Below are 26,017 nucleotides of genomic sequence, written 5' to 3'. Positions count from 1 at the left end.
CTATCGAAAGGACAGGCAGATGGGCAAAGGGAGCGGGGTTGCATTGTTAGTAAGGAGTGAAGTTAAATCGATAGCAAGGAGCGATATAGGATCAGAAGGCATAGAATCTCTGTGGGTAGAGTTGGGGAATTGCAAAGGTAAAAAGACCCTGATGGGAGTTATGTACAGGCCCCCAAGCAGTAGTCAGGATGTGGGGCAGAAAATAACTCAGGAGATAGAAAAGGCAATATTACAATAATCATGGGGGACTTCAATATGCAGGCGGACTGGGAAAATCAGGTTGGTCGTGGATCCCAAGAAAAGGAATTTGTGGAATGTGGAAGAGATGGTTTTTTGGAGCAGCTTGTGACAGAGCCCACGAGGAAACAGGCAATTCTGGATTTGGTGATGTGTAATGAGGCAGACTTGATTAGGGAACTTAAGGTGAAGGAACCCTGAGGGAGCAGTGACCACAATATGATAGAATTTACCCTGCAGTTTGAGAGGGAGAAGCTACAATCAGCCCTTAGGATGCCCTTAGTGTTGGGTGGGGTTACTGGGTTATGGGGATAGGGTGGAGGTGTTGACCTTGGGTAGGGTGCTCTTTCCAAGAGCCGGTGCAGACTCGATGGGCCGAATGGCCTCCTTCTGCACTGTAAATTCTATGATAATCTATGATAATCAGATGTAACGCGATTACAATTAAATAAGGGTAACTACAAACACATGAGGGAGGAGATGGCCAGAGTTGATTGTAAAAGGAGCCGAGCAGGGAAGACAGTGGAACAGCAATGTCAGGGGTTTTTGGGGGTTATTGGGGCGGCACAACAGAAATTCATCCCAAGGCGGACGAAATACGCTGAGGGGAGGACAAGGCATCCATGGCTGACGAGGGAAGTCAAGGACAGCATAAAAGCTAAAGAAAAAGCAGACAAAGTGGCGAATATTAGTGGGAAGCCAGAGGATTTGGAATCATTTAAAAGTGAGCAGAGGACAACTAAAAAAGCAACAGGGGGGGGCGAAGATGAAATATGAGTGCAAGCTAGGTTGAGAGGTTGAATAAACTTGATTTGTTCTCACTGGAACGAAGGTAGTTGAGGGGAGACCTAATAGAGGTCTACAAAGTTATGAGGGACATAGACAGAGTGGAAAGTCAGAGACTTTTTCCCAGGGTAGAGGGGTCAATTACTAGGGGGCATAGGTTTAAGGTGCGAGGGGCAAGATTTAGAGGAGATGTACGAGGGAAGTTTTTTACACAGAGGGTAGTGGGTGCCTGGAACTTGCTGCCGGAGGAAGTGGTGGAAGCAGGGACGATAGTGACGTTGAAGGGGCATCTTGACAAATACATGAATAGGATGGGATTATCGGGATACGGACCCCGGAAGTGTGGAAGATTTTAGTTTAGACGGGCAGCATGGTCGGTACGGGCTTGGAGGGCCGAAGGGCCTGTTCCTGTGCTGTACTTTTCTTTGTTCTTTGTTCTTTGTTCTAGCTAGTAATATTAAAGAAGATCGGAAGAGATTTTTTCAATATATAAAAGGTAAGAGAGGCAAAAATAGACATTGGGCCACTGGAAAATGTGGCTGGAGAAGGAAAATAGGAAACAAAGAACTGGCAGAGGAACTGAGTAGTTACTTTGCATCAGTCTTCACGGTGGAAGACACCAGTGGGATGCCAGAGCTCCAGATCCAGGGGGCAGAGGTGATGCAGTGACCATTACTAAGGAGAAGGTTTGGGGAAACTGAAAGGTCTGAAGGTGGATAAGTCACCTGGACCGGATGGACAACACCAAAAGAGATAGCTGAGGAGATAATAATAATAATATAAGAATCGCTTATTGTCACAAGTAGGCTTCAATGAAGTTACTGTGGAAAGCCCCTAGTTACCACATTCTCAGCCTGTTCGGGGAGGCTGGTACGGGAATTGAACCCATGCTGCTGCCCTTGTTCTGCATTACAAGCCAGCTGTTTAGCCCGCTGTGCTAAACCAGACCCTTGTGGAGGCATTGGTGGTGATCTTTCAGGAATCACTGGAGGCAGGGAGGGTCCCAGAGGACTGCAAAGTGGTTAATGTAACACCCCTGAAAAAGAAGGGAGGGAGGCAGAAGACGGGAAATGATAGGCCGGTTAGCCTGACTTCGGCCATTGGTAAGATTTTAGAGTCTGTTATTAAAGATGAGATTGCGGAGTACTTGGAAGTGCATGGTAAAATAGGACTGAGTCGGCACGGCTTCGTCAAAGAGAGATCCTGTCTGACAAATCTGTTAGAGTTCTTTGAGGAAGTAACAAGCAAGTTAGACAAAGGAGAACCAGTGGACGTGATGTATTTAGATTTCCAGAAGGCCTTTGACAAGGTGCCGCATAGGAGACTGTTAAATAAGTTAAGAGCCCATGGTGTTCAGGGTAAGATCCTGGCATGGATAGAGGATTGGCTGACTGGCAGAAGGCAGAGAGTGGGGCTAAAGGGGGCTTTTTCAGGATGGCAGCCGGTGATTAGTGGTGTGCCTCAGGGGTCTGTGCTGGGACCACAACTTTTCACAATATGCATTAATGATCTGGAAGAATCTGTTGCTACGTTTGCAGATGATACAAAGATCTGTCGAGGGACAGGTAGTATTGAGGAAGCAGGCGGGCTGCAGAAGGACTTGGACGAGCTTGGAGAGCGGGCAGTGAAGTGGCAGATGGAATACAATGTGGAAAAGTGTGAGGTTATGCACTTTGGAAGGAGGAATTTAGGCAGAGACTATTTTCTAAATGAGGAGATGCTCAGGAAATCAGAAGCACAAAGGGACTTGGGAGTCCTTGTTCACGATTCTCTTAAGGTTAACGTGCAGGTTCAGTCGGCAGGTAGGAAGGCAAATGCAATGTTAGCTTTCATGTCAAGAGGGCTAGAATACAAGACCAGGGATGTACTTCTGAGGCTGTATAAGGCTCTGGTCAGACCCCATTTGGAGTATTGTGAGCAGTTTTGGGCCCCGTATCTAAGGAAGGATGTGCTGGCCTTGGAAAGGGTCCAGAGGAGGTCCACAAGAATGATACCTGGAATGAAGAACTTGTCATATGAGGAACGGTTGAGGACTCTGGGTCTGTGCTTGTTGGAGTTTAGAAGGATGAGGGGGGATCTTATTGAAACTTACAGGACACGGCGAGGCCTGGATAGAGTGGATGTGGAGAGAATGTTTCCACTCTCCAATTGTCACATCTCCCAATAAATTACTCTCTGTCTCTTCATTCTTTAACTTTACACCTCAACATCTTCACAGAATCATTTCACTGAAATGTGGAGAGTTGATCTGGTATGAAATTAGTGATGTGATCAGTGACCCAGATTTGTTTGTGAGGAAGAATCTAACACGAGACCAAATGTGTAAATGCATCACCCTCTTTATTTCACAGTGAGAATCCATTCCCAGCAGTTTGAAAAACAAAAGACAAACAAAGACTAGAAGACGATGGATTATTTACTGCACCAGACAAACCTGTGAATGGGTCACCTGTTAACGGGAGTCAGATCTGAATCGATCATTTTCTCAGTCACAGATTCAGTCTGTCGATATTCCCAAAGTCAGCTCCCAGTGTGGGTTTGAGGAGATCTGAATGGAAACTTTATTCCACCTTCAGTCTCTGGATTCTAATTTTAAACTGGGATTCTTTCTCCGGTTTAAGGACCAGTTTTCAGCTGCTTCACACCTGGGTCACAAAACTCCCACTTTCACTTTCCTGATCTGGGCCCATCTGTTTCCTGAACTTGGACTGATCTGAGTCAGACCAAACCGGGTTGAGAAACAACCTTTTTAATCATCCCCACCACAATGTCCAGTGTTTGATTCTCAGGACTGGCAGGAAAAGGGAATATTTTACTGCCCACACAGGGTGTTGTCTCCATTAGCAGGTTTCTCCAGTGAGTGACGTGTTCTTCCTACAGTGTCCAGTGTCTATTCCACACAGTCTGTTATATGGTCCATTCCCATTATATTTCAGTGCACAGGACACAGAACTATTCAAACATTGAAGCAAAATCTTCCCGATGATGTGATGAAAATCTCATTATTTTACAAATGGTGAACACACTGTCTCTTTACAGTTTAAACATTCCCTTGTAATTAAATAATTCCATCTGGAACTAACTCCGAGTGAGAGAGCCCAGGAACAGTCCCACATCTGATCACTCCATGATTTCACATTTAACAGCTTCAATACTCTGTGCTCTGTAACAAATCCCAACTCTTTTCACATCAACTTGAAACATTCTGGTCAGTATGATGGATAAATATGAATATATTCCATGGCTGTGTGAAGATGGAAAATTATGGAACTATATCTGTCACTAGGACCATCTCAGTCTCACTCTCACAATTCATTGAAAGCAAGATAACAGAAAAAGCAAATTAGTGCAGTGATTAATCTCCGTTCCCCAGTAGAGGGCCCACCACCCGGTACAATTGAGTTTTGCCCTGTATCTGTGCAGTGTGGAGACGTGTTCAGCAATGAATTTCAGACGTTGAAGGGAAACCTAATTATAAATAATATTAACGGGAAATAGAGCAGGCGGGACTCAGAGACAGTCAAATATATCAGGGCTGGAGTCACATGTACGGCTAACGTGTGGGTGGACGATCACGTGTTTGCTCCACATTTGGTTGGTTAAGTGAGTGGTTAAGAACATGGCAGGTAGAATATGATGTGGTGATGTTTGGGCTCCTTAGTTAAGGGTGGATGAACCGAGTTTAGTGGGAGTGCATTCCCTGTTTATCAGACAGATTACACACTCGAGGGACAGTGTGGGAAGGTGGAGTTAAGGTCGAAGATCAGCCATGATCTTCCTGAATGGTGGAGTGGATTGAAGAGTCTCTGTTTTTATTTAATTTTGAGGCAGACAAAACGGCCCAGACCCAGGTGAGAACCAAGATGACCGGACAATGTGGGGAGAAACTGGACATCGAGAAAAGAACATTGTTTAGAATCATTGAGCTAAATAATCAATGGGACAGTGTATGGAAATGAGGAAGAAATGTTCACTGTGGATATGAATGTCGCTGAATAATTTTGAATCTAGAATAAATGCTGCAGTGTGTGTGTGGGAGTCATAATTACTAACTGCCAGTAGAGGGCAATATTTCTAAACAGGGTCACAGGGATTTGGAGATGGACATTGGTGGAATTGTCCAAAATGCCAATATTGACACATATACGTAACCTGTCTGATGAGCAGACATTGCGTTCCCTCAAAGGTAAATATAACCGTCTTGAGGTAAGGAGATTAAAACTATGCTCAGTATTCCAGATTAAACCCAATGGAAAGTTAAACAGTTTTAGAATAGAGTTAAGCACATCTCACTGTTTGATGCCATGAAAGGTACAGAACCTTCCAGAAAACCTTCATTCTCCTGTCTTCATAAAACCTATTTCCATTAACCCTTCTGTGTTCAAATAAGTGATGTCAAAAAATGTGCTATTGAAGGGCTGGTTGTCTTGTTCCAAATCCTTCAGTAATTGAATCACAAGTTCTTCAGTTTGTTGTTCATCAACTTTCTTGTCAAAAACCCTGCAACAGCATTAAGAACAGAGGATTTAATTTTTATCCCCCTGACAAATCCTGTTTGGAAAGTCGGTTGCCAGGACAACAGGGACAGGAGTTGACCATTCAGCCCATTGAGGCGCCTGCACCAGTCAGTTAGTCCACAGCTGGAGTAAGACCATCGAGAAGCTGGCCAAATGGGCAGACAAGTGGCAGATAGAGTTTAACACAGAGAAATGTGAGGTGATGCATTTTACAGAGAGGGTGGAGATAGTCTATCCAGACTTAATGGCTCAGTTCTAAAGAGAGTGCAGTAGCAGAGGGACCTCAGGGTGCCCCCCCAGGATAGATTCTCTGCCATTCCGGCGGGAAAAACGCCAGTGTGAGAAACATTCATCACAATGTAGTGTACCAAAGTCAGGATGCGTGGCGCTGCCCACAGAGTTGAGGATGGAGAGCGCCCACAACCCTGGACCCTGGAGCACCACAGCAGTGGGTTGGGGGAGATTGGGCCCTTGGATCTTCCGTATTATGTGTTCTGGAGGGGGTCCTTCTGCTGGCCTGTTTCTGGGTGACCAATGTTGCTGGAAATCGATCTGCATTTTCAGGAGGTCCACCTTCTTTTGTCAACATGGCTCAGTGTTGTTGGACATCTTTTCAATATGACACCCGGGCAGGAGGGCGGACTACACACCATCCAGGCCTGACCCACTGCTGAAAACAGCGGAAAACACCCAGGTGAATAATTAATGATGGGTGGGAAGATTCGGAGTGTTTTCCGGCAAGAAGCCACAACAGGAACATTCCACATTCCCACCCACACCACAGCACTTAGTCTCAAAACGGGAGAATCCCGCCCCAGACTGATGTTGATACAAGAGCTGACAGAAAGGAACATCAATCACAATATATCAGTCACTAAACTCACCTGCCATAGAACCAAACAGGAGGTCCAGTTTGTAATGTAACTGCTGGATCTGTTGGTTCCGGTGGATTGATGACTTCGGGAACTATCAGGACAAATACACTGAATCTTTGTTGTATTTTGCCATTTTTCAAGTATCCAACAACTCCCCAAGATGCAGCGAGAGGAATAACGGTACCTGTAGACAGAGAGACACAGCATTTAACTGGGTGATCAGCTTACGGGGAGTAAAAAGTTACAGGTGAGGGGGCAGGGTGACTTTGTTGAAATGTGGAAAATGTTGTGATATCACTTTAAGGGAATATGCAAATGAACAAGTAGCCAGGATGTAGAGCAGCACGTGACGAACTAACTCCACCATCAACAACCAAGAAACAAATCACCCCGAAGCCCTGACAATCGTGGCTGGAGACTTCAACCAGGCCAACCTCAGGAAGGTTCCACCCAAACTCCATCAACATATCTCCTGCTCCACCAGAGGTGCGAACACCCTGGACACTGCTACACGGGCATCAAAGGGGCCGACCGCTCCATTCCCCAACCACACTTTGGCAAACCCGAAGAAAACCGCGCAGTGCTGGTCCGAGGAATCTGAGGACATTCTCCGCGACTGCTTGGACACTGTGGATTGGTCCATATTCAAGGCCCCGGCAGCGAACCTGGACGAATACGCAACCACCGTCACAGACTTCACCAGGAAGTGTGTCGAGGACGGTGCAGCAAAGAAGACAATACGGGTATTCCCCAATCGGAAACCCTGCTCAACCAAAGGGTTCACTCCCCGCTGAAGTCCCGGACGGAGGCGTTCAAGTCTGACCCCCCTGACCTCGATCAGAAATCCTGGTACGACGTACGGAAACCATCAGGGAAGGCAAAAGGCAATACCGGATCAAACCAGAGTCCCAGGCCAACGTCACTAACCCATGGCGACTGTGGCAGGGCCTACACAAGATCACAGGCTACAAAGCAAGGCCAGGCGGAATCTCTGGGGCTGGAGCATCTCTACTCGAGGAACTGAACAGGTTCAATGCCCGCTTTGAGCAGTCAGCCAATGTATCAGTGCCTCCCGCCCCAACAGCCCTGGACACACCCGTACCCACTATTACAGCCTCAGGGGTAAGAGCTGCCTCCTTGAAAGTGAATCCGCGGAAAGCGACGGGTCCCGACGGAGTCCCTGGGCGAGCACTCAGAGACTGCGCAGACCAGCTGGCTCGACAATCAACACTCAAACACCTCGGCAACAAGGACACCTGTGTAAGACTGCTGGTCATCGACTACAGCTCCGCCTTCAACACCATTATCCCAACAAGACCAATAACCAAACTCTGCAACCTTGGACTTGACCCCTCCCTGTGCAGCTGGATCCTCGACTTCCTCACCAACAGACCCCAATCTGTCAGGATAGGTAACAGCGCCTCCTCCACAATAGTCCCCAACACTGGGGCCCCGCAAGGATGTGTGCTCAGTCCTCGACTGTACTCCCTGTGCACACACGGCTGTGTGGCAAGATTTAACTCCAACTCAATCTGGAAGTTTGCAGATGATACGACTGTGGTGGGCCGCATCTCAAACAACGACGAATCAGACTCCAGGAGGGAGATCGATCACTTGGTTGCATGGTGTACCGAAAACAACCTCTCTCTAAACGTCGGAAAGACCAAGGAACTGATCATCAACTTCAGGAAGTGCAGCACGGCACACACTCCCGTCTGCATCAATGGCTCCGAAGTGGAGATAATAATATTAATAAACGCTTATTGTCACAAGTAGGCTTCAATGAAGATACTGTGAAAACTCCCTAGTCGCCACATTCCGGCACCTGTTCGGGGAGGCCGGTACGGGAATTGAACCCGCGCTGCTGGTCTTGTTCTGCATCACAAGCCAGCTGTTTAGCCCACTGTGCTAAGCCAGCCCCTAAACCAGATGGTCGATAGCTTTAAGTTCCTTGGGGTTTACCATCACCATTACTGGTCCACTCATGTTGATGCAACAGTCAAGAAAGTCCAACAAAGTCTCTACTTCCTACGGAAGGTAAAGAACTTCAGCATGTCTGCATCGACTCTCACAAACTTCTACAGATGTGCGATAGAGAGCATCCTATCCGGCTGCATCACAGCTGGTATGGCAACTGCTCGGTCCAAGATCGCAAAAAACTGCAGAGTGTGGTGAACTCAGCCCAACGCATCACACAAGCTCGCCACCCTCACATTGATTCTGTCTACACCTCCCGCTGCCTCAGGAAGGCAGGCAGCATTATCAGAGACCCCTCCCACCCAGGCATTGCCTTCGTCCAGACCCTTCCATCAGGCAGAAGATACAGAAGTCTGAAGACTCGGACATCCAGACAGAGGACCAGCTTCTTCCCCACAGCTACTAGACTCCTCAACGACTCCCCCTCGGACTGATCTGTTCCCTGGAAGAACACTGTTCATGACGCTCTATGTTGCTCTTGTTTGGCCTTGTTCCGCAATGGAACCAATCGCTTTTTGTTGATCTACCATTTGTTCCCTTGGCCGCAGAAAAATAGTTTTCACTGTACTTAGGTACATGTGACAATAAATATCAATCAACCAATCAGTGGATCAATTCTGGATCCATGCTGCCATCCCCTTCCATCACATGAGTTTAAATTTTGCTAACAGTCTATTGTAAAAATGGTAATTTGTCAAACTCGTTTTGAATGTTTACATACATAACATCATTGTACACCCTCAACCACCATAAACCATTAAACATTCACCCTCAACCACCATTAACCATTAAACATTCACCCTCAACCACCATTAACCATTAAACATTCACCCTCAACCACCATTAACCATCAAACATTCACCCTCAACCACCATAAACCATTAAACATTCACCCTCAACCACCATTAACCACTAAACATTCACCCTCAATCACCATTAACCATTAAACATTCACCCTCAACCACCATTAAACATTCACCATCAACCACCATTCACCATTAAACATTCACCCTCAACCACCATTAACCATTAAACATTCACCCTCAACCACCATTAAACATTAAACATTCACCTTCAACCACCATTAACCATTAAACATTCACCCTCAACCACCATTAACCATTAAACATTCACCCTCAACCACCATTAACCATTAAACATTCACCCTCAACCATCATTAACCATCAAACATTCACCCTCAACCACCATTAACCATTAAACATTCACCCTCAACCACCATTAACCATTAAACATTCACCCTCAACCACAATTAACCATTAAACATTCACCCTCAACCACCATTAACCATTAAACATTCACCCTCAACCACCATTAACCATTAAACATTCACCCTCAACCACCATTAACCATTAAACATTCACCCTCAACCATCATTAACCATCAAACATTCACCCTCAACCACCATTAACCATTAAACATTCACCTTCAACCACCATTAACCATTAAATATTCACCCTCAACCACCATTAACCATTAAACATTCACCCTCAACCACCATTCACCATGAAACATTCACCCTCAACCACCATTAAACATTCTCCCTTAACCACCATTAACCATTAACTTTCACCCTCAACTGCCATTAACCATTAAACATTCACCCTCAACCACCATTAACCATTAAACATTCACCCTCAACCACCATTAACCATGAAACATTCACTCTCAACCATCATAAATCATTAAACATTCACCCTCAACCACCATTAACCATGAAACATTCACCCTCAACCACCATTAAACATTCACCCTCAACCACCATTAACCATTAACTTTCACCCTCAACTGCCATTAACCATTAAACATTCACCCTCAACCACCATTAACCATGAAACATTCACCCTCACCCACCATTAACCATTAAACATTCACCCTCAACCATCATAAACCATTAAACATTCACCCTTAACCACCATTAACCATGAAACATTCACCCTCAACCATCATAACCATTAAACATTCACCCTCAACCACCATTAACCATTAAACATTCGTCCCTCAACCATCATAAACAATGAAACATTCACCCTCAACCACCATTAACCATTAAACATTCACCCTCAACCACCATTATCCATTCACCCTCAACCATCATAAACCATTAATCATTCACCCTCAACCACCATTAACCATTAAACATTCACCCTCAACCATCATTAACCATGAAACATTCACCCTCAACCACTAATAACCATTAAACATTCACCCTCAAACACCATTAACCATGAAACATTCACCCTCAACCACCATTAACCATGAAACATTCACCCTCAACCATCATAAACCATTAAACATTCACCCTCAACCACCATTAACCATTAACCATTCACCCTCAACCATCATAAACCATTAAACATTCACCCTCAACCACAATTAACCATGAAACATTCACCCTCAGCCACCATTAACCATTAAACATTCACCCTCAACCATCATTAACCATTAAACATTCACCCTCAAACACCATTAACCATTAAACATTCACCCTCAACCATAATAAACCATTAAACATTCACCCTCACCCACCATTAACCGTTAAACAATCACCCTTCACCACCATTAACAATGAAACATTCACCCTCAACCACCATAAACCATAAAACATTCTCCCTCAACCATCATTAACCATTAAACATTCACCCTCAACCACCATTAACCATGAAACATTCACTCTCAACCATCATAAATCATTAAACATTCACCCTCACCACCATTAACCATGAAACATTCACCCTCAACCACCATTAACCATTAAACATTCACCCTCAACCACCATTAACCATGAAACATTCACCCTCACCCACCATTAACCATTAAACATTCACCCTCAACCACCATTAACCATTAAAAATTCACCCTCAACCACCATTAACCATTAAACATTCACCCTCAACCATCATAAACCATTAAACATTCACCCTCACCCACCATTAACCATTAAATATTCACCCTCAACCATCATAAACCATTAAACATTCACCCTCAACCACCATTAACCATTAAACATTCACCCTCAACCACCATTATCCATTCACCCTCAACCATCATAAACCATTAAACATTCACCCTCAACCACCATTAACCATTAAACATTCACCCTCAACCACCATTATCCATTCACCCTCAACCATCATAAACCATTAAACATTTACCCTCAATCACCATTAACCATTAAACATTCACCCTCAACCATCATAAACCATTAAACATTCACCCTCAACCACCATTAACCATTAAACATTCACCCTCCACCACCATTAACCATGAAACATTCACCCTCAACCATCATTAACCATGAAACATTCACCCTCAACCATCATAAACCATTAAACATTCACCCTCAACCACCATTAACCATTAAACATTCACCCTCAACCATCATAAACCATTAAACATTCACCCTCAACCACAATTAACCATGAAACATTCACCCTCAGCCACCATTAACCATTAAACATTCACCCTCAACCATCATTAACCATTAAACATTCACCCCCAACCACCATTAACCATGAAACATTCACCCTCAACCATCATAAACCATTAAACATTCACCCTCAACCACCATTAACTATTAAACATTCACCCTCACCCACCATTAACCATGAAACAGTCACCCTCAAACACCATTAACCATTAAACATTCACCCTCAACCATAATAAACCATTAAACATTCACCCTCACCCACCATTAACCGTTAAACATTCACCCTTCACCACCATTAACCATGAAACATTCACCCTCAACCACCATAAACCATTAAACATTCACCCTCAACCACCATTAACCATGAAACATTTACCCTCAATCACCATTAACCATTAATCATTCACCCTCAGCCACCATTAACGATTAAACATTCACCCTCAACCACCATTAACCATTAAACATTCACCCTCAAACACCATTAACCATTAAACATTCACCCTCAACCATAATAAACCATTAAACATTCACCCTCAACCACCATTAACCATTAAACATTCACCCTCAAACACCATTAACCATGAAACATTCACCCTCAACCATCATAAAACATTAAACATTCACCCTCAACCACCATTAACCATTAAACATTCACCCTCAACCACCATTAACCATTAAACATTTACCCTCAATCACCATTAACCATTAAACATTCACCCTCAACCATAATAAACCATTTAACATTCACCCTCAACCACCATTAACCATTAAACATTCACCCTCAACCACCATTAACCATTAAACATTCACCCTCAACCACCATTCACCATTAAACATTCACCCTCAACCACCATTAACCATTAAACATTCACCCTCAACCACCATTAACCATTAAACATTCACCCTCAACCATAATAAACCATTTAACATTCACCCTCAACCACCATAAACCATTAAACATTCTCCCTCAACCACCATTAACCATTAAATAACTGGACGCAGTTAGTTACACAGGATTTCTCTTTAACAAGGTAGAATTTCCTGTCACTGAGTCTCAGACAGGAGCCAGCATTCCCGCAGCATCCACTGAGCTGAGAGAGATGCAGTTTCTCAGCTTCCACAAGGGTTCATGTCGACTCCAATCGCGGGTTCATGCCTGAGAAAGAGTCTTTATTACACTCGGGAAATTCAGCAACCACAGCTGGAATCTCGCTCCCAGTGCATGTGGGAAACCTTCCCGGTTTCTGGGAACATAAAGCCGGCAGGTATCAAAGAAGTAGGGCTCAGGGGATAATGGGATATGGGGGGGAAGGCGGGAACTTCGTGATCAGCCATGATGATAAAGAATGGCGGGGCAGGCTCGCATGGCCTCCTCCTGCTTCTATTTTCTCTGTTTGTTTCTATGTGTGTAAGTAGCCCAACTAGCGCCTCATCCCACGAGTCACATGTGACTGAGGAACGCTCTGGGATTGACAATTCTTTGCTCAGTGTGTCAGTCTGTACAGAAAGTTTCAAGCGTGACAGGTTAAAGAGTGAATGGCTGTTTTAGAATCTGTTGTTACTTTGAAGGAACATCTGACATACCTGCAACATTCCCACAACGTGCATAACTGAATAGTTTGTCCAGACCGATCGCCAGCGCACTTTTAATATCCACGGCATCAACTTCAGTTTGAATCCATTGGCGAAATTCTAATTCCGCCTCATCATAATTCTAAAACAAGAAAATAAAATCCATCACCATGTGACACAACTGAACTCGCACCAAAACACATCAGTGTTGAGGGGACTGTCCTCGGTTCCCAGGTGTGGGAGCAGTATTCATGTCCTGCATGGACTGACCTGGTAAAAGAGTTTGGAATTTTTGATGGGAGTCTTGGCATCACCACTTCCAGATTGATTTCCCTGACCCCCTCATACACTCTGTCAACTTTAGAGTTATCCTGCCCATTGGGCCTCACACCTTCCCCTTGGGCTTTCAATGAAAACAAATATAGAGAATGTTCTGGAAGGCCATCGACACTGAATCATGTCCAGTAATTGTGTTTCCCTTTGGCTGTTTTACCACATTATTGAAACAGAAAGGTTTCAATGGGTTAGAAATTGGTCCTCGTATCCAGGCACTAATCCAGGATGAAAAGAAAACAATGTCATTGGACCGTAAGAAATAGGAGCTGGAATAGGCCCAATAACTCCTCAAGCCTGTTCCACCAATCAACAAGATCATGCCTCACCTTTAACCCCAACTCTACTTGCCCCACGCACTCCCCACCTGTTCCATTGTGTTGTTGTGTTGGAGAAGTTTCCGTAACTCCCAGAGACTGCTGGCTGCAGACATTCTAACTGTATTGGAACACATTTACCGTTTGGAGAACATTCCCCGACACGAGCTTCTTTTCGTGCTGCTTTCTGCGAGACTCTCAGATCACGAGTAGATGTCACTTCCTGCCAGTGACATCACAGGGTTAACCCTTCACAGGACCTGTCCGAATATACTCCATTATACTACACCCCGAGCAACCTGGAATCCTAAATTGTACCTTGTCACCTTGTCTGTTTCAATGAGATCCTCTCATTCTCCTAAATTCCAGAGAGTTCCCGACAATCTGATTCCTTTCAGTATTGGACATCTCTGTAACCCAGGAATCAACCCAGTGAATCTTCACTGCATCATCTCCAAGGAATGGACATCCTGTTTTGGATCCGGTGTGAAATTCTCCGTTTGGGAGAGTAATGCTGACGCTTCGGACTGAGTTGTGAGTGATTTACGTTCCCGTTGGGGGCGCTATTCAGAAAGTGAGTCAGGATACGCTAATGGGTCAGGTCTCTGTCCAGGTGAATCCAGAGCAATTCCCATTCCCGCCCACGTCGGATTCACTGGATCCGGAATTGGCGCTGGAGAGCTTGACGAGCTGGAGTCGCTGATAAACGACCCACTCCCCGCGCACTCTCATTCCAACCAAGATGGCGGCTCCATGAAGATCAGCACCACCCTTCACAGCTGCGGAGCTTGATCGAATGTTGGATGTTATAGAGGAAAGGCGGGACACCCTCTTCCCCAGGGTGTGCAGGAGGCTACTGCCAGCGGTCATTAACCGGGCCGAGGCAGAGGTGGCTGCGGTGGTTACCGCCGTGCGCCTCACCAGGGGGACCAGCACACGGTCATCAACCGGGCCGAGGCAGAGGTTGGACCCGATTAAGGAATCGATTGCGCATGTAGTGCGGCCCCCTGAGCTGCCCATTGCAGGGGACCCTGGGGGGCCTCACTGTCACAGGGGTCTCTGTGGGGGGGGGGTCTCCCTATCACAAGGGCCTCTGTGGGGGGGGGGTCTCCCTGTCACAGGGGTCTCTGTGGGGGGGTCTCACTGTCACAGGGGTCTCTGTGGGGGGGGGGGGTTTCCCTATCATAAGGGCCTCTGTGGGGGGGGGGTCTCCCTGTCACAGGGGTCTCTGTGGGGGGGTCTCACTGTCACAGGGGTCTCTGTGGGGGGGTCTCCCTGTCACAGGGGTCTCTGTGGGAGGGTCTCCCTATCACAGAGGTCTCTGTGGGGGGGTCTCCCTATCACAGGGTCTATGTGGGGGGGTCTCCCTATCACAAGGGTCTCTGTGGGGGGGTCTCCCTATCACAGAGGTCTCTGTGGGGGGGGGGGGGTTTCCCTATCACAAGGGTCTCTGTGGGGGGGACTTCCTATCACAAGGGTCTCTGTGGGGGGGTCTCCCCATCACAAGGATCTCTGTGGGGGGGTCTCCCTATCACAGGGGTCTCAGTGGGGTGGTCTTCCTATCACAGGGGTCTCTGTGGGGGGGTCTCCCTGTCACAGGGGTCTCTGTGGGAGGGACTCCCTATCACAGGGGTCTCTGTGGCGGGGGGTCTCCCTATCACAGGGGTCTCTGTGGGAGGGAATTCTTATCACAAGGGCCTCTGTGGGGGGGTCTCACTATCACAGGGGTCTCTGTGGGGGGGTCTCCCTATCACAGGGCTCTCTGTGGGGGGTCTCCCTATCACAGGGGTCCCAGTGGGGGGGTCTCACTATCACAGGGGTCTCTGGGGGGGTCTTCCTATCACAGGGATCTCTGTAGGGGTCTCCCTATCACAGGGGTCTCTGGGGGGGTCTTTCTATCACAGGGGTCTCTGTGGCGGGGAATTCTTATCACAAGGGCCTCTGTGGGGGGGTCTCCCTATCACAGGGGTCTCTGGGGGGGTCTCCCTATCACAGGGGTCTCTGTGTGGCAGTCTCCCTATCACAGGGGTCTAAGTGGGCGGTCTCCCTATCTCAGGGGTCTCTGTGGGGGCTTCACCCTCTCACAGGGGTGTCTATGGGAGGGTCTCCCTATCACAGGGGTCTCTGTGGGAGGGTCTCCCGATCAAAGGGGTCTCTGTGGGGGGGGGGACTCCCTATCACAGGGGTCTCTATGGCGGGGGCTCCCTATCACAGGGGTCTCTGTGGGGGGGGTCTCCCTATCACAGGGTTCTATGTGGGTGGTCTCCCTATCTCAGGGGTCCCTGTGGGGGGTTCTCCCTATCACAGGGGTCTCTGTGTGGGGGGGGTCTCTCTATCACAGGGGTCTCTGTGGGGGGGTGTCTCCCTATCACAGGGGTCTCTATGGGAGGGTCTCCCGATCATAGGGGTCTCTGTGGGGAGTCTCCCTATCACAGGGGTCTCTGTGTGGGGCTCTCCCTATCACAGGGGTCTCTGAGGGGTGGAGTCTAACGATCATAGGGGTCTCTGTGGGGGGTTCTCCCTATCCCAGGGTTTTCTGTGTGGGGGGTCTCCCTATCACAGGGGTCAGTGTGGGGGGGTCTCCCTATCACAGGGGTCTCTGTGGGCGGGGGGTCTCCGTATCACAGGGGTCTCTGTGGGAGGGTCTCCCTATCACAGGGGTCTCTGTGGGCGGGGGTCTCCCTATCACAGGGGTCTCTGTGGGAGGTCTCCCTATCACAGGGGTCTCTGTGGGCGGGGGTCTCCCTATCACAGGGGTCTCTGTGGGGGGTTCTCCCTATCACAGGGGTCTCTGTGGGCGGGGGTCTCCCTATCACAGGGGTCTCTGTGGGGGGGTCTCCCTATCACAGGGGTCTCTGTGGGGGGGGTCTCCCTATCACAGGGGTCTCTGTGGGGGGTGTCTCCCTATCACAGGGGTCTCTGTGGGGGGTTCTCCCTATCACAGGGTTCTCTGTGGGGGGGGTCTCCGTCTCACAGGGGTCTCTGTGGGGGGGTTCTCCCTATCACAGGGGTCTCTGTGGGGGTTCTCCCTATCAGAGGGGTCTCTGTGGGTGCCTCCTATCACAGGGGTCTCTGAGGGGGGCTCCCTATCACAGGGTTCGCTGTGGGGTGGGATCAAACTATCACAGGGGTCTCTGTGGGAGGGTCTCCCGATCAAAGGGGTCTCTATGGGAGGGTCTCCCTATCAGAGGGGTCTCTGTGGGGGGTTCTCCCTATCACAGGGTTCTCTGTGGGGTGGGGTCAAACTATCACAGGGGTCTCTGTGGGAGGGTCTCCCGATCAAAGGGGTCTCTATGGGAGGGTCTCCCTATCACAGGGGTCTCTATGGGGGGTTCTGCCTATCACAGGGGTCTCTGTGGCGGGGCTCCCTATCACAGGGGTCTCTGAGGGGCTGTCCCTATCAAAGGGGTCTCTGTGGGGGGGTCTCCCTATCACAGGGGTCTCTATGGGAGGTTTTCCCTATCACAGGGGTCTCTGTGGGGGGTGTTCCTATCACAGGGGTCTCTGTGGGGGTCTCCCTATCACAGGGGTCTCTGTGGGGGGGTCTCCCTATCACAGGGGTCTCTGTGGGGGGTGTCTCCCTATCACAGGGGTCTCTGTGGGGGGATCTCCCTATCACAGGGGTCTCTGAGGGAGGTTTTCCTTATCACAGGGGTCTCTGTGGGGTGGGGTCTAACTAGCACAGGGGTCTCTGTGGGGGGGGGGGGTCTCCCTATCACAGGGGTCTCTGTGGGGGGGGGTCTCCCTATCACAGGGGTCTCTGTTGGGGGGGTCTCCCTATCACAGGGGTCTCTGTGGGGGGGTCTCCCTGTCACAGGGATCTCTGAGGGGTGGGGTCTAACTATCACAGGGGTCTCTGTGGCGGGGCTCCCTATCACAGGGGTCTCTGAGGGGCTGTCCCTATCAAAGGGGTCTCTGTGGGGGGGTCTCCCTATCACAGGGGTCTCTATGGGAGGTTTTCCCTATCACAGGGGTCTCTGTGGGGGGTGTTCCTATCACAGGGGTCTCTGTGGGGGTCTCCCTATCACAGGGGTCTCTGTGGGGGTCTCCCTATCACAGGGGTCTCTGTGGGGGGATCTCCCTATCACAGGGGTCTCTGAGGGAGGTTTTCCTTATCACAGGGGTCTCTGTGGGGTGGGGTCTAACTAGCACAGGGGTCTCTGTGGGGGGGGTCTCCCTATCACAGGGGTCTCTGTGAGGGGGGGGGGTCTCCCTAACACAGGGGTCTCTGTTGGGGGGGTCTCCCTATCACAGGGGTCTCTGTGGGGGGGTCTCCCTGTCACAGGGATCTCTGAGGGGTGGGGTCTAACTATCACAGGGGTCTCTATGGGAGGGTCTCCCTATCAAAGGGGTCGGTGTGGGGGGTTCTGCCTATCACAGGGGTCTCTGTGGCGGGGGCTCCCTATCACAGGGGTCTCTGAGGGGGGTCTCCATATCACAGGGGTCTCTATGGGAGGTTTTCCCGATCACAGGGGTCTCTATGGGGGGTCTCCCTATCACAGGCGTCTCTGTGGGGGGTGTTCCTATCACAGGGGTCTCTGTGGGGGTCTCCCTATCACAGGGGTCTCTGTGGGGGGGTCTCCCTATCACAGGGGTCTCTGTGGGGGGGGGTCTAACTATCACAGGGGTCTCTGTGGGGGGGTCTCCCTATCACAGGGGTCTCTGTGGGGGGGTCTCCCTATCACAGGGGTCTCTGTTTCGGCGGTCTCCCTATCACAGGGGTCTCTGTGGGGGGGGTCGACCTATCACAGGGGTCTCTGAGGGTGGTTCTCCCTATCACAGGGGTCCCTGGGCAGTGGGGGCAAGTTGTATCACCCCTGTAGTTGTGAGTTGGGGAGGGGGAGGCGGTCGGGGGAGGGGGGAGTGTCGGAGAGGGGTCGGGGGTCAGGGGTGGGGGGGGAGTGTCAGGGAGGAGTCAGGGTGGGGGGATGGGGAGTGTCGGGGAGGGGTCGGGGTGGGGGGGATGGGGAGCTTCGGGGAGGGGTCGGGGAGGGGGGAGTGTCGGGGAGGGGTTGGGGTGGGGGATGAGGTGTGTCGGGGAGGGGTGGGGGATGGGGAGTGTCGGGGAGGGATCGGGGGTCGGGGGGATGGGGAGTGTCGGGGAGGGATCGGGGTTCGGGGGGATGGGGAGTGTCGGGGAGGGGTCGGGGGTCAGGGTGGGGGGGGAGTTTCGGGGAGGGGTCCGGGTGGGGTGGGATGCGGAGTGTCAGGGGAGGGGTCGGGGTGGGGGGGGGGGGATGGGGAGTGTCGGGGAGGGGTCGGGGTGGGTGGGGTGGGGAGTGTCGGGGAGGGGTTGGAGTGGGGGGGGGATGGGGAGTGTCGGGGAGGGGTCGGGGTGGGTGGGGATGGGGAGTGTTGGGGAGGGGTCGGGGTTCGGGGGGTTGGGTAGTGTCGGGGAGGGGCCGGGGGTCGGGGTGGGGGGGATGGGTAGTGTCGGGGAGGGGTCAGGGTGGGGGGGGTGGGGAGTGTCGGGGAGGGGTCGGGGTGGGGGGGGGGATGGGGAGTGTCGGGGAGGGCTTAGGGTTCGGGGTGGGGGGGAGTGTTGGGGTGGGGTCGGGAGCCGGGGTGGGGGGATGGGGAGTGTCGGGGAGGGGTCGGGGTGGGTGGGGATGGGGAGTGTTGGGGAGGGGTCGGGGTTCGGTGGGTTGGGTAGTGTCGGGGAGGGGTCGGGGGTTGGGTTGGGGGGATGGGTAGTGTTGGGGAGGGGTCGGGGGTCAGGGTGGGGGGGAGTGTCGGGGAGGGATCGGGGTGGGGGGGATGGGAAGTGTCGGGGAGGGGTCGGGGTGGGGGGGATGGGGAGTGTCGGGGAGGGGTCGGGGTGGGAGGATGGGGAGTGTCGGGGAGCGGTCGAGGAGGGGTGGGATGGGTAGTGTCGGGGAGGGGTCGGGGTTCGGGGTGGGGGGGGAGTGTCGGGGAGGGATCGGGGTGGGGAGGATGGGAAGTGTGGGGGAGGGGTCGGGGTGGGGGGGATGGGGAGTGTCGGGGAAGGGTCGGGGTGGGGGATGGTGAGTGTCAGGGAGGGGTCGGGGGTCGGGGTGGGGGGGAGTGTCGGGGAGGGATCGGGGTGGGGGGGATGGGGAGTGTCGCGGAGGGGTCGGGGGGATGGGTAGTGTCGGGGAGGGGTCGGGGTGGGGGGGGAGTGTCGGGGAGGGGTAGGGCTCGGGGGGATGGGGAGTGTCGGGGTGGGGTCGGGGTGGGGTGGATGGGGAGTGTCGGGGAGGGGTCGGGGTTCGGGGTGGGAAGTGTCGGGGAGGGGTCAGAGTGGGGGGGATGGGGAATTTCAGGGAGGGGTCGGGTGTCGGGGTGGGGGGGGTTGGGGAGGGGTTGGGGGGTGAATGGGGAGTGTCGGTCAGGGTTCTGGGTGGAGGGAGTGCGTCAGGAAGGTGTCGGGGTCGGGGCTGGGGAGTGTATTGGGGAGGGGGCCTGGAGAGAGTCGGGAGGGTTTGGGGTTGAGTGGGAGTGTCGGGGATGTGTCGGGGTTGGGGGGGGGAGTGACGGGGAGGGGTCGGGCTGGTGGGGATGGGGAGTGTCGGGGAGGGGTCGGGGTGGGGGGGGATGTGGAGTGTCGGGGTGGTGTCGGGGTGGGGGGGATGGGGAGTGTCGAGGAGGGGTCGGGGTGGGGGGGATGGGGAGTGTCGGGGAACGGTCGGGGTGGGGGGATGGTGAGTGTCAGGGAGGGGTCGGGGTGGGGGGGATGGGTAGTGTCGGGGAGGGGTCGGGGGTCGGGGGGGATGGATAGTGTCGGGGAGGGGTCGGGGTGGGGGGGGAGTGTCGGGGTGGGGGGAGTGTCGGGGAGGGGTCAGGGTGGGGGGGGAGTGTCGGGGAGTGGTCGGGGGTCGGGGGGATGGGGAGTGTCGGGGAGGTGTCGGTGTTCGGGGCGGGGAGTGTCGGGGAGGGGTCAGAGAGGGGGGGATGGGGAGTTTCAGGGAGGGGTCGGGTGTCGGGGTGGGGGGGGGTTGGGGAGGGTTTGGGGCGGTGGATGGGGAGTGTCGGTCAGGGGTCGGGGTGGGGGGAGTGCGTCAGGAAGGGGTTGGGGTCGGCGTTGGGGAGTGTATTGGGGAGGGGGCCTGGAGAGAGTCGGGAGGGTTTGGGGGTGGGTGGGAGTGTCGGGGAGGGGTCGGGGTGTGGGGGGGATGGGGAGTGGTCGGGGTGGGGGGGGATGGGGAGTGTCTGGGAGGGGTCGGGGTGGGGGGGGATGGGGAGTGTCGGGGAGGGGTCGGGGTGGGGGGGGATGGGGAGTGTCGGGGAGGGGTTAGGGTTCGGGGTGGGGGGGAGTGTCGGGGAGGGGTCGGGCTGGGGGGAATGGGGAGTGTCGGGGAGGGGTCGGGGGTCGGGGGGGATGGGTAGTGTCGGGGAGGGGTCGGGGTGGGGGGGGAGTGTCGGGGAGGGGGAGGGCTGGGGGGGATGGGGAGTGTCGGGGAGGGGTCGGGGGTCGGGGGGGATGGGTAGTGTCGGGGAGGGGTCGGGGTGGGGGGGACTGTCGGGGAGGGGTAGGGCTCGGGGGGATGGGGAGTGTCGGGGTGGGGTCGGGCTGGGGGGGATGGGGAGTGTCGGGGAGAGGTGGGGTGGGGTGGAATGGGGAGTGTCGGGGTGGGGTCGGGGTGGGGGGGATGGGGAGTGTCGCGGAGGGGTCGGGGGGATGGGTAGTGTCGGGGAGGGGTCGGGGTGGGGGGGAGTGTCGGGGAGGGGTAGGGCTCGGGGGGATGGGGAGTGTCGGGGTGGGGTCGGGGTGGGGTGGATGGGGAGTGTCGGGGAGGGGTCGGGGTTCGGGGTGGGAAGTGTCGGGGAGGGGTCAGAGTGGGGGGGATGGGGAATTTCAGGGAGGGGTCGGGTGTCGGGGTGGGGGGGGTTGGGGAGGGGTTGGGGGGTGAATGGGGAGTGTCGGTCAGGGTTCTGGGTGGAGGGAGTGCGTCAGGAAGGTGTCGGGGTCGGGGCTGGGGAGTGTATTGGGGAGGGGGCCTGGAGAGAGTCGGGAGGGTTTGGGGTTGAGTGGGAGTGTCGGGGATGTGTCGGGGTTGGGGGGGGGAGTGACGGGGAGGGGTCGGGCTGGTGGGGATGGGGAGTGTCGGGGAGGGGTCGGGGTGGGGGGGGATGTGGAGTGTCGGGGTGGTGTCGGGGTGGGGGGGATGGGGAGTGTCGGGGAGGGGTCGGGGGTCGGGGGGGATGGGTAGTGTCGGGGACTTGTCGGGGTGGGGGGTGAGTGTCGTGGAGGGGTCGGGCTGGGTGGGATGGGGAGTGTCGGGGAGGGGTCGGGGTGGGGGGGATGGGGAGTGTCGGGGTGGGGTCGGGGTGAGGTGGATGGGGAGTGTCTGGGAGGGGTCGGAGTTCGGGTGGGGAGTGTCGGGGAGGGGTCAGAGTGGGGGGATGGGGAGTTTCAGGGAGGGGTCGTGTGTCGGGGTGGGGGGGTTGGGGAGGTGTTGGGGGGTCGATGGGGAGTGTCGGTCAGGGGTCGGGGTGGGGGGAGTGCGTCAGGAGGGTGTCGGGGTCGGGGTTGGGGAGTGTATTGGGGAGGGGGCCTGGAGAGAGTCGGGAGGGTTTGGGGTTGGGTGGGAGTGTCGGGGAGGTGTCGGGGTGGGGTCGGGGTGAGGTGGATGGGGAGTGTCTGGGAGGGGTCGGAGTTCGGGTGGGGAGTGTCGGGGAGGGGTCAGAGTGGGGGGATGGGGAGTTTCAGGGAGGGGTCGTGTGTCGGGGTGGGGGGGTTGGGGAGGTGTTGGGGGGTCGATGGGGAGTGTCGGTCAGGGGTCGGGGTGGGGGGAGTGCGTCAGGAGGGTGTCGGGGTCGGGGTTGGGGAGTGTATTGGGGAGGGGGCCTGGAGAGAGTCGGGAGGGTTTGGGGTTGGGTGGGAGTGTCGGGGAGGTGTCGGGGTGGGGGGGGGGAGTGTCGGGGAGGGGTCGGGCTGGGGGGGATGGGGAGTGTCGGGGAGGGGTCGGGGTGGGGGGGATCGGGAGTGTCGGGGTGGGGTCGGGGTGAGGTGGATGGGGAGTGTCGGGGAGGGGTCGGAGTTCGGGGTGGGGAGTGTCGGGGAGGGGTCAGAGTGGGGGGATGGGGAGTTTCAGGGAGGGGTCGGGTGTCGGGGTGGGAGGGTTGGGGAGGGGTTGGGGGGTGGATGGGGAGTGTCGGTCAGGGGTCGGGGTGGGGGGAGTGCGTCAGGAAGGTGTCGGGGTCGGGGTTGGGGAGTGTATTGGGGAGGGGGCCTGGAGAGAGTCGGGAGGGTTTGGGGGTGGGTGGGAGTGTCGGGGAGGGGTCGGTGTGGGTGTGTGGGTGGAGTGTTGGGGAGGGGTCGGGGTGGTGGGAGTATCAGGGGTGGGACGCCTCAGTAGCACAGTGGTTAGCACTGTGGCTTCACAGCTCCAGGATCCCGAGTTCGATTCCGGCTTGGGTCACTGTCTGTGCGGAGTCTGCACGTTCTCCCCGTGTCTGCGTGGGTTTCCTCCGGGTGCTCCGGTTTCCTCCCACAAGCCCCGAAAGACGTGCTGTTGGTGAATTGGACATTCTGAATTCTCCCTCTGTGACCCGAACAGGCGCCGGAATGTGGCGACGAGGGGATTTTCACAGCAACTTCATTGCAGTGTTAATGTAAACCTACTTGTGACAATAAAGATTATTATTATTATCCTCTCCATGTCCCTCATAATCTTGTAGCCATCGATCAGATCGTCCCTCAGTCTTCTCTACTCCAGCGAAAACAGCCCAAGCCCCAACCTCTCTTCATAACTGAAATGTTCCGTCCCAGGCAACATCCTGGTGAATCTCCTCTGCACCCCCTCCAGTACAGTCACATCATTCCTACAATGTGGTGCCCAGAATTACACACAGTACTCCAGCTGTGTCCTCACCAATGTTCTGTACAACTCCAACATCACCTCCCTGCTGTTGTAATCTATGTCCCGATTGAGAAAAGCCAGTGTCCCATTTGCCTTTTCCACCCCCCTATTAACCTGCCTTCAGAGACCACCCTCAGCTTCCTGCCTCTCAGCCAATTGTGGGTCCAATGTGTCTCTTTGCCTTGGGTGCCATGGGCCCTGACTGGATCAGTCTGCCACGAGGGACCCTATCAAAAGCCTGGCTAAAGCCCATATCGACCACTCCAAATGCATTCCCCTCATCAACACTCCTGCTCACCGCCTCAAATAATTCAACTGTGTTTGTCAAGAAAGACCTTCCACGCTGACTATCCCTGATTAATCCGTGTCTAAAGTACAGATAGATTCTGCTCCTCAGAATACTTTCCTGATCCCAGCCTTGAATTTAGAAATCATTAACTGTGTGAGTGCCGGGTCCCGGGATGTGTGAACCGCCCGGGGCAGATATTTCACTGTTTATTCCAGTTCACACACTCAGCATTGACAACCCTCCCTGCCTGAGTCAGACAGATGTTTGACAGTAAAGAGAGTAAAGGGGACTCGACCCAATAACACAGGCATTAAATAATTTCCACTGGTACAAATATTACAGAATGCAGTAAACTCTGAACTATACTCACCTTGTCGTTAATGACGACTTCGGGTATCAGGCAGTCATCTCGTTCACAGAGTTTGATCACCTCGTCTACCGCATCCTGTGCAGCGAGTTGGTTCCAGAAGAGGACAGACACGGTTAAGAAGATTCGCAGCATCTTGGTGTCGGTACAGGTCACTGGTGAATTCACTGAATGACCCTCAGCACCTTCAGCTCGATCTGCAGTTTGAGCAGAGAGCTCAGGGATTTTTATACAGTTTTAAGGGGCTGATTTTGAATAAGATTTAGCTACGGGAACATCAGATGTTGAAGAACCGCCCAGCTTATAAACTATGGAAATGTTTTTTGGTGTTTTGATCACAGCCTGGAATTTAGAAACCATTTAGAAATATTTAGGTATCACAGTGGTTAACACTGTTGCTTCACTACTCCAGGGTCCCTGGTTTGATTCCCGGCTTGGGTCACTGTCTGTGTGGAGTCTGCACGTTCTCCCCGTGTCTGCGTGGGTTTCCTCCGGGTGCTCCGGTTTCCTCCCACAAGTCCCGAAAGACATGCTGTTGGTGAATTGGCCATTCTGAATTCTCCCTCAGTGTACCCGAACAGGCGCCGTAATGTGGCGACAAGGACTTTTCACAGTAAATTCATTGCAGTGTTAATGTAAGCCTGCTTGTAACAATAATAAAGATTATTATTATCTCTGTGATGCCGTTTACCGGGAAATGTGAACCGCCCGGGGCAGATATTTCACTATTGATTCCAATTCACACACTCAGCATTGACCCCCCTGCCTGAGTTAGACAGGAAATGAGAACCGCCCGGGGCAGATATTTCACTATTGATTCCAGTTCACACACTCAGCATTGACCCCCCTGCCTGAGTTAGACAGGAAATGTGAACCGCCCGGGGCAGATATTTCACTATTGATTCCAGTTCACACACTCAGCATTGGTCCCCCTGCCTGAGTTAGACAGGAAATGTGAACCGCCCGGGGCAGATATTTCACTGTTGATTCCAGTTCACACACTCAGCATTAACCCCCCTGCCTGAGTTAGACAGGAAATGTGATCCCCCCGGGGCAGATATTTCACTATTGATTCCAGTTCACACACTCAGCACTGACCCCCCTGCCTGAGTCAGACAGGAAATGTGAACCGCCCGGGGCAGATATTTCACTATTGATTCCAGTTCACACAGTCAGCATTGACCCCCTGCCTGAGTTAGACAGGTAATGTGAACTGCCCGGGGCAGATATTTCACTATTGATTCCAGTTCACACAGTCAGCATTGATCCCCCTGCCTGAGTTAGACAGAAAATGTGAACCGCCCGGGGCAGATATTTCACTATTGATTCCAGTTCACACACTCAGCACTGACCCCCTGCCTGAGTTAGACAGGAAATGTGAACCGCCCGGGGCAGATATTTCACTATTGACTCCAGTTCCCACACTCAGCATTGACCCCCTGCCTGAGTTAGACAGGAAATGTGAACCGCCCGGG

General features: G+C 52.7%; 1 protein-coding gene across 1 annotated transcript; it reads right to left on the bottom strand.

Annotated features, from left to right (window-relative positions):
* Window positions 1–3,394: 3,394 nt before the first annotated feature.
* Window positions 3,395–24,784, bottom strand: LOC140411772 (uncharacterized). The gene is made up of 4 exons (XM_072500756.1): window positions 24,546–24,784; window positions 13,425–13,554; window positions 6,425–6,599; window positions 3,395–5,523 (listed from the first exon to the last, which is right to left on the bottom strand). The coding sequence occupies exons 1-4, from the start codon at window positions 24,675–24,677 to the stop codon at window positions 5,358–5,360; spliced, it is 603 nt and encodes a 200-aa protein (XP_072356857.1). The 5' UTR covers window positions 24,678–24,784; the 3' UTR covers window positions 3,395–5,357.
* Window positions 24,785–26,017: the final 1,233 nt, after the last annotated feature.

Source organism: Scyliorhinus torazame, chromosome 4 (assembly GCF_047496885.1).
Source record: "Scyliorhinus torazame isolate Kashiwa2021f chromosome 4, sScyTor2.1, whole genome shotgun sequence".
NCBI classification, from domain to species: Eukaryota; Metazoa; Chordata; class Chondrichthyes; order Carcharhiniformes; family Scyliorhinidae; genus Scyliorhinus; species Scyliorhinus torazame.
This window is presented reverse-complemented; position numbering and strand designations above follow the sequence as displayed.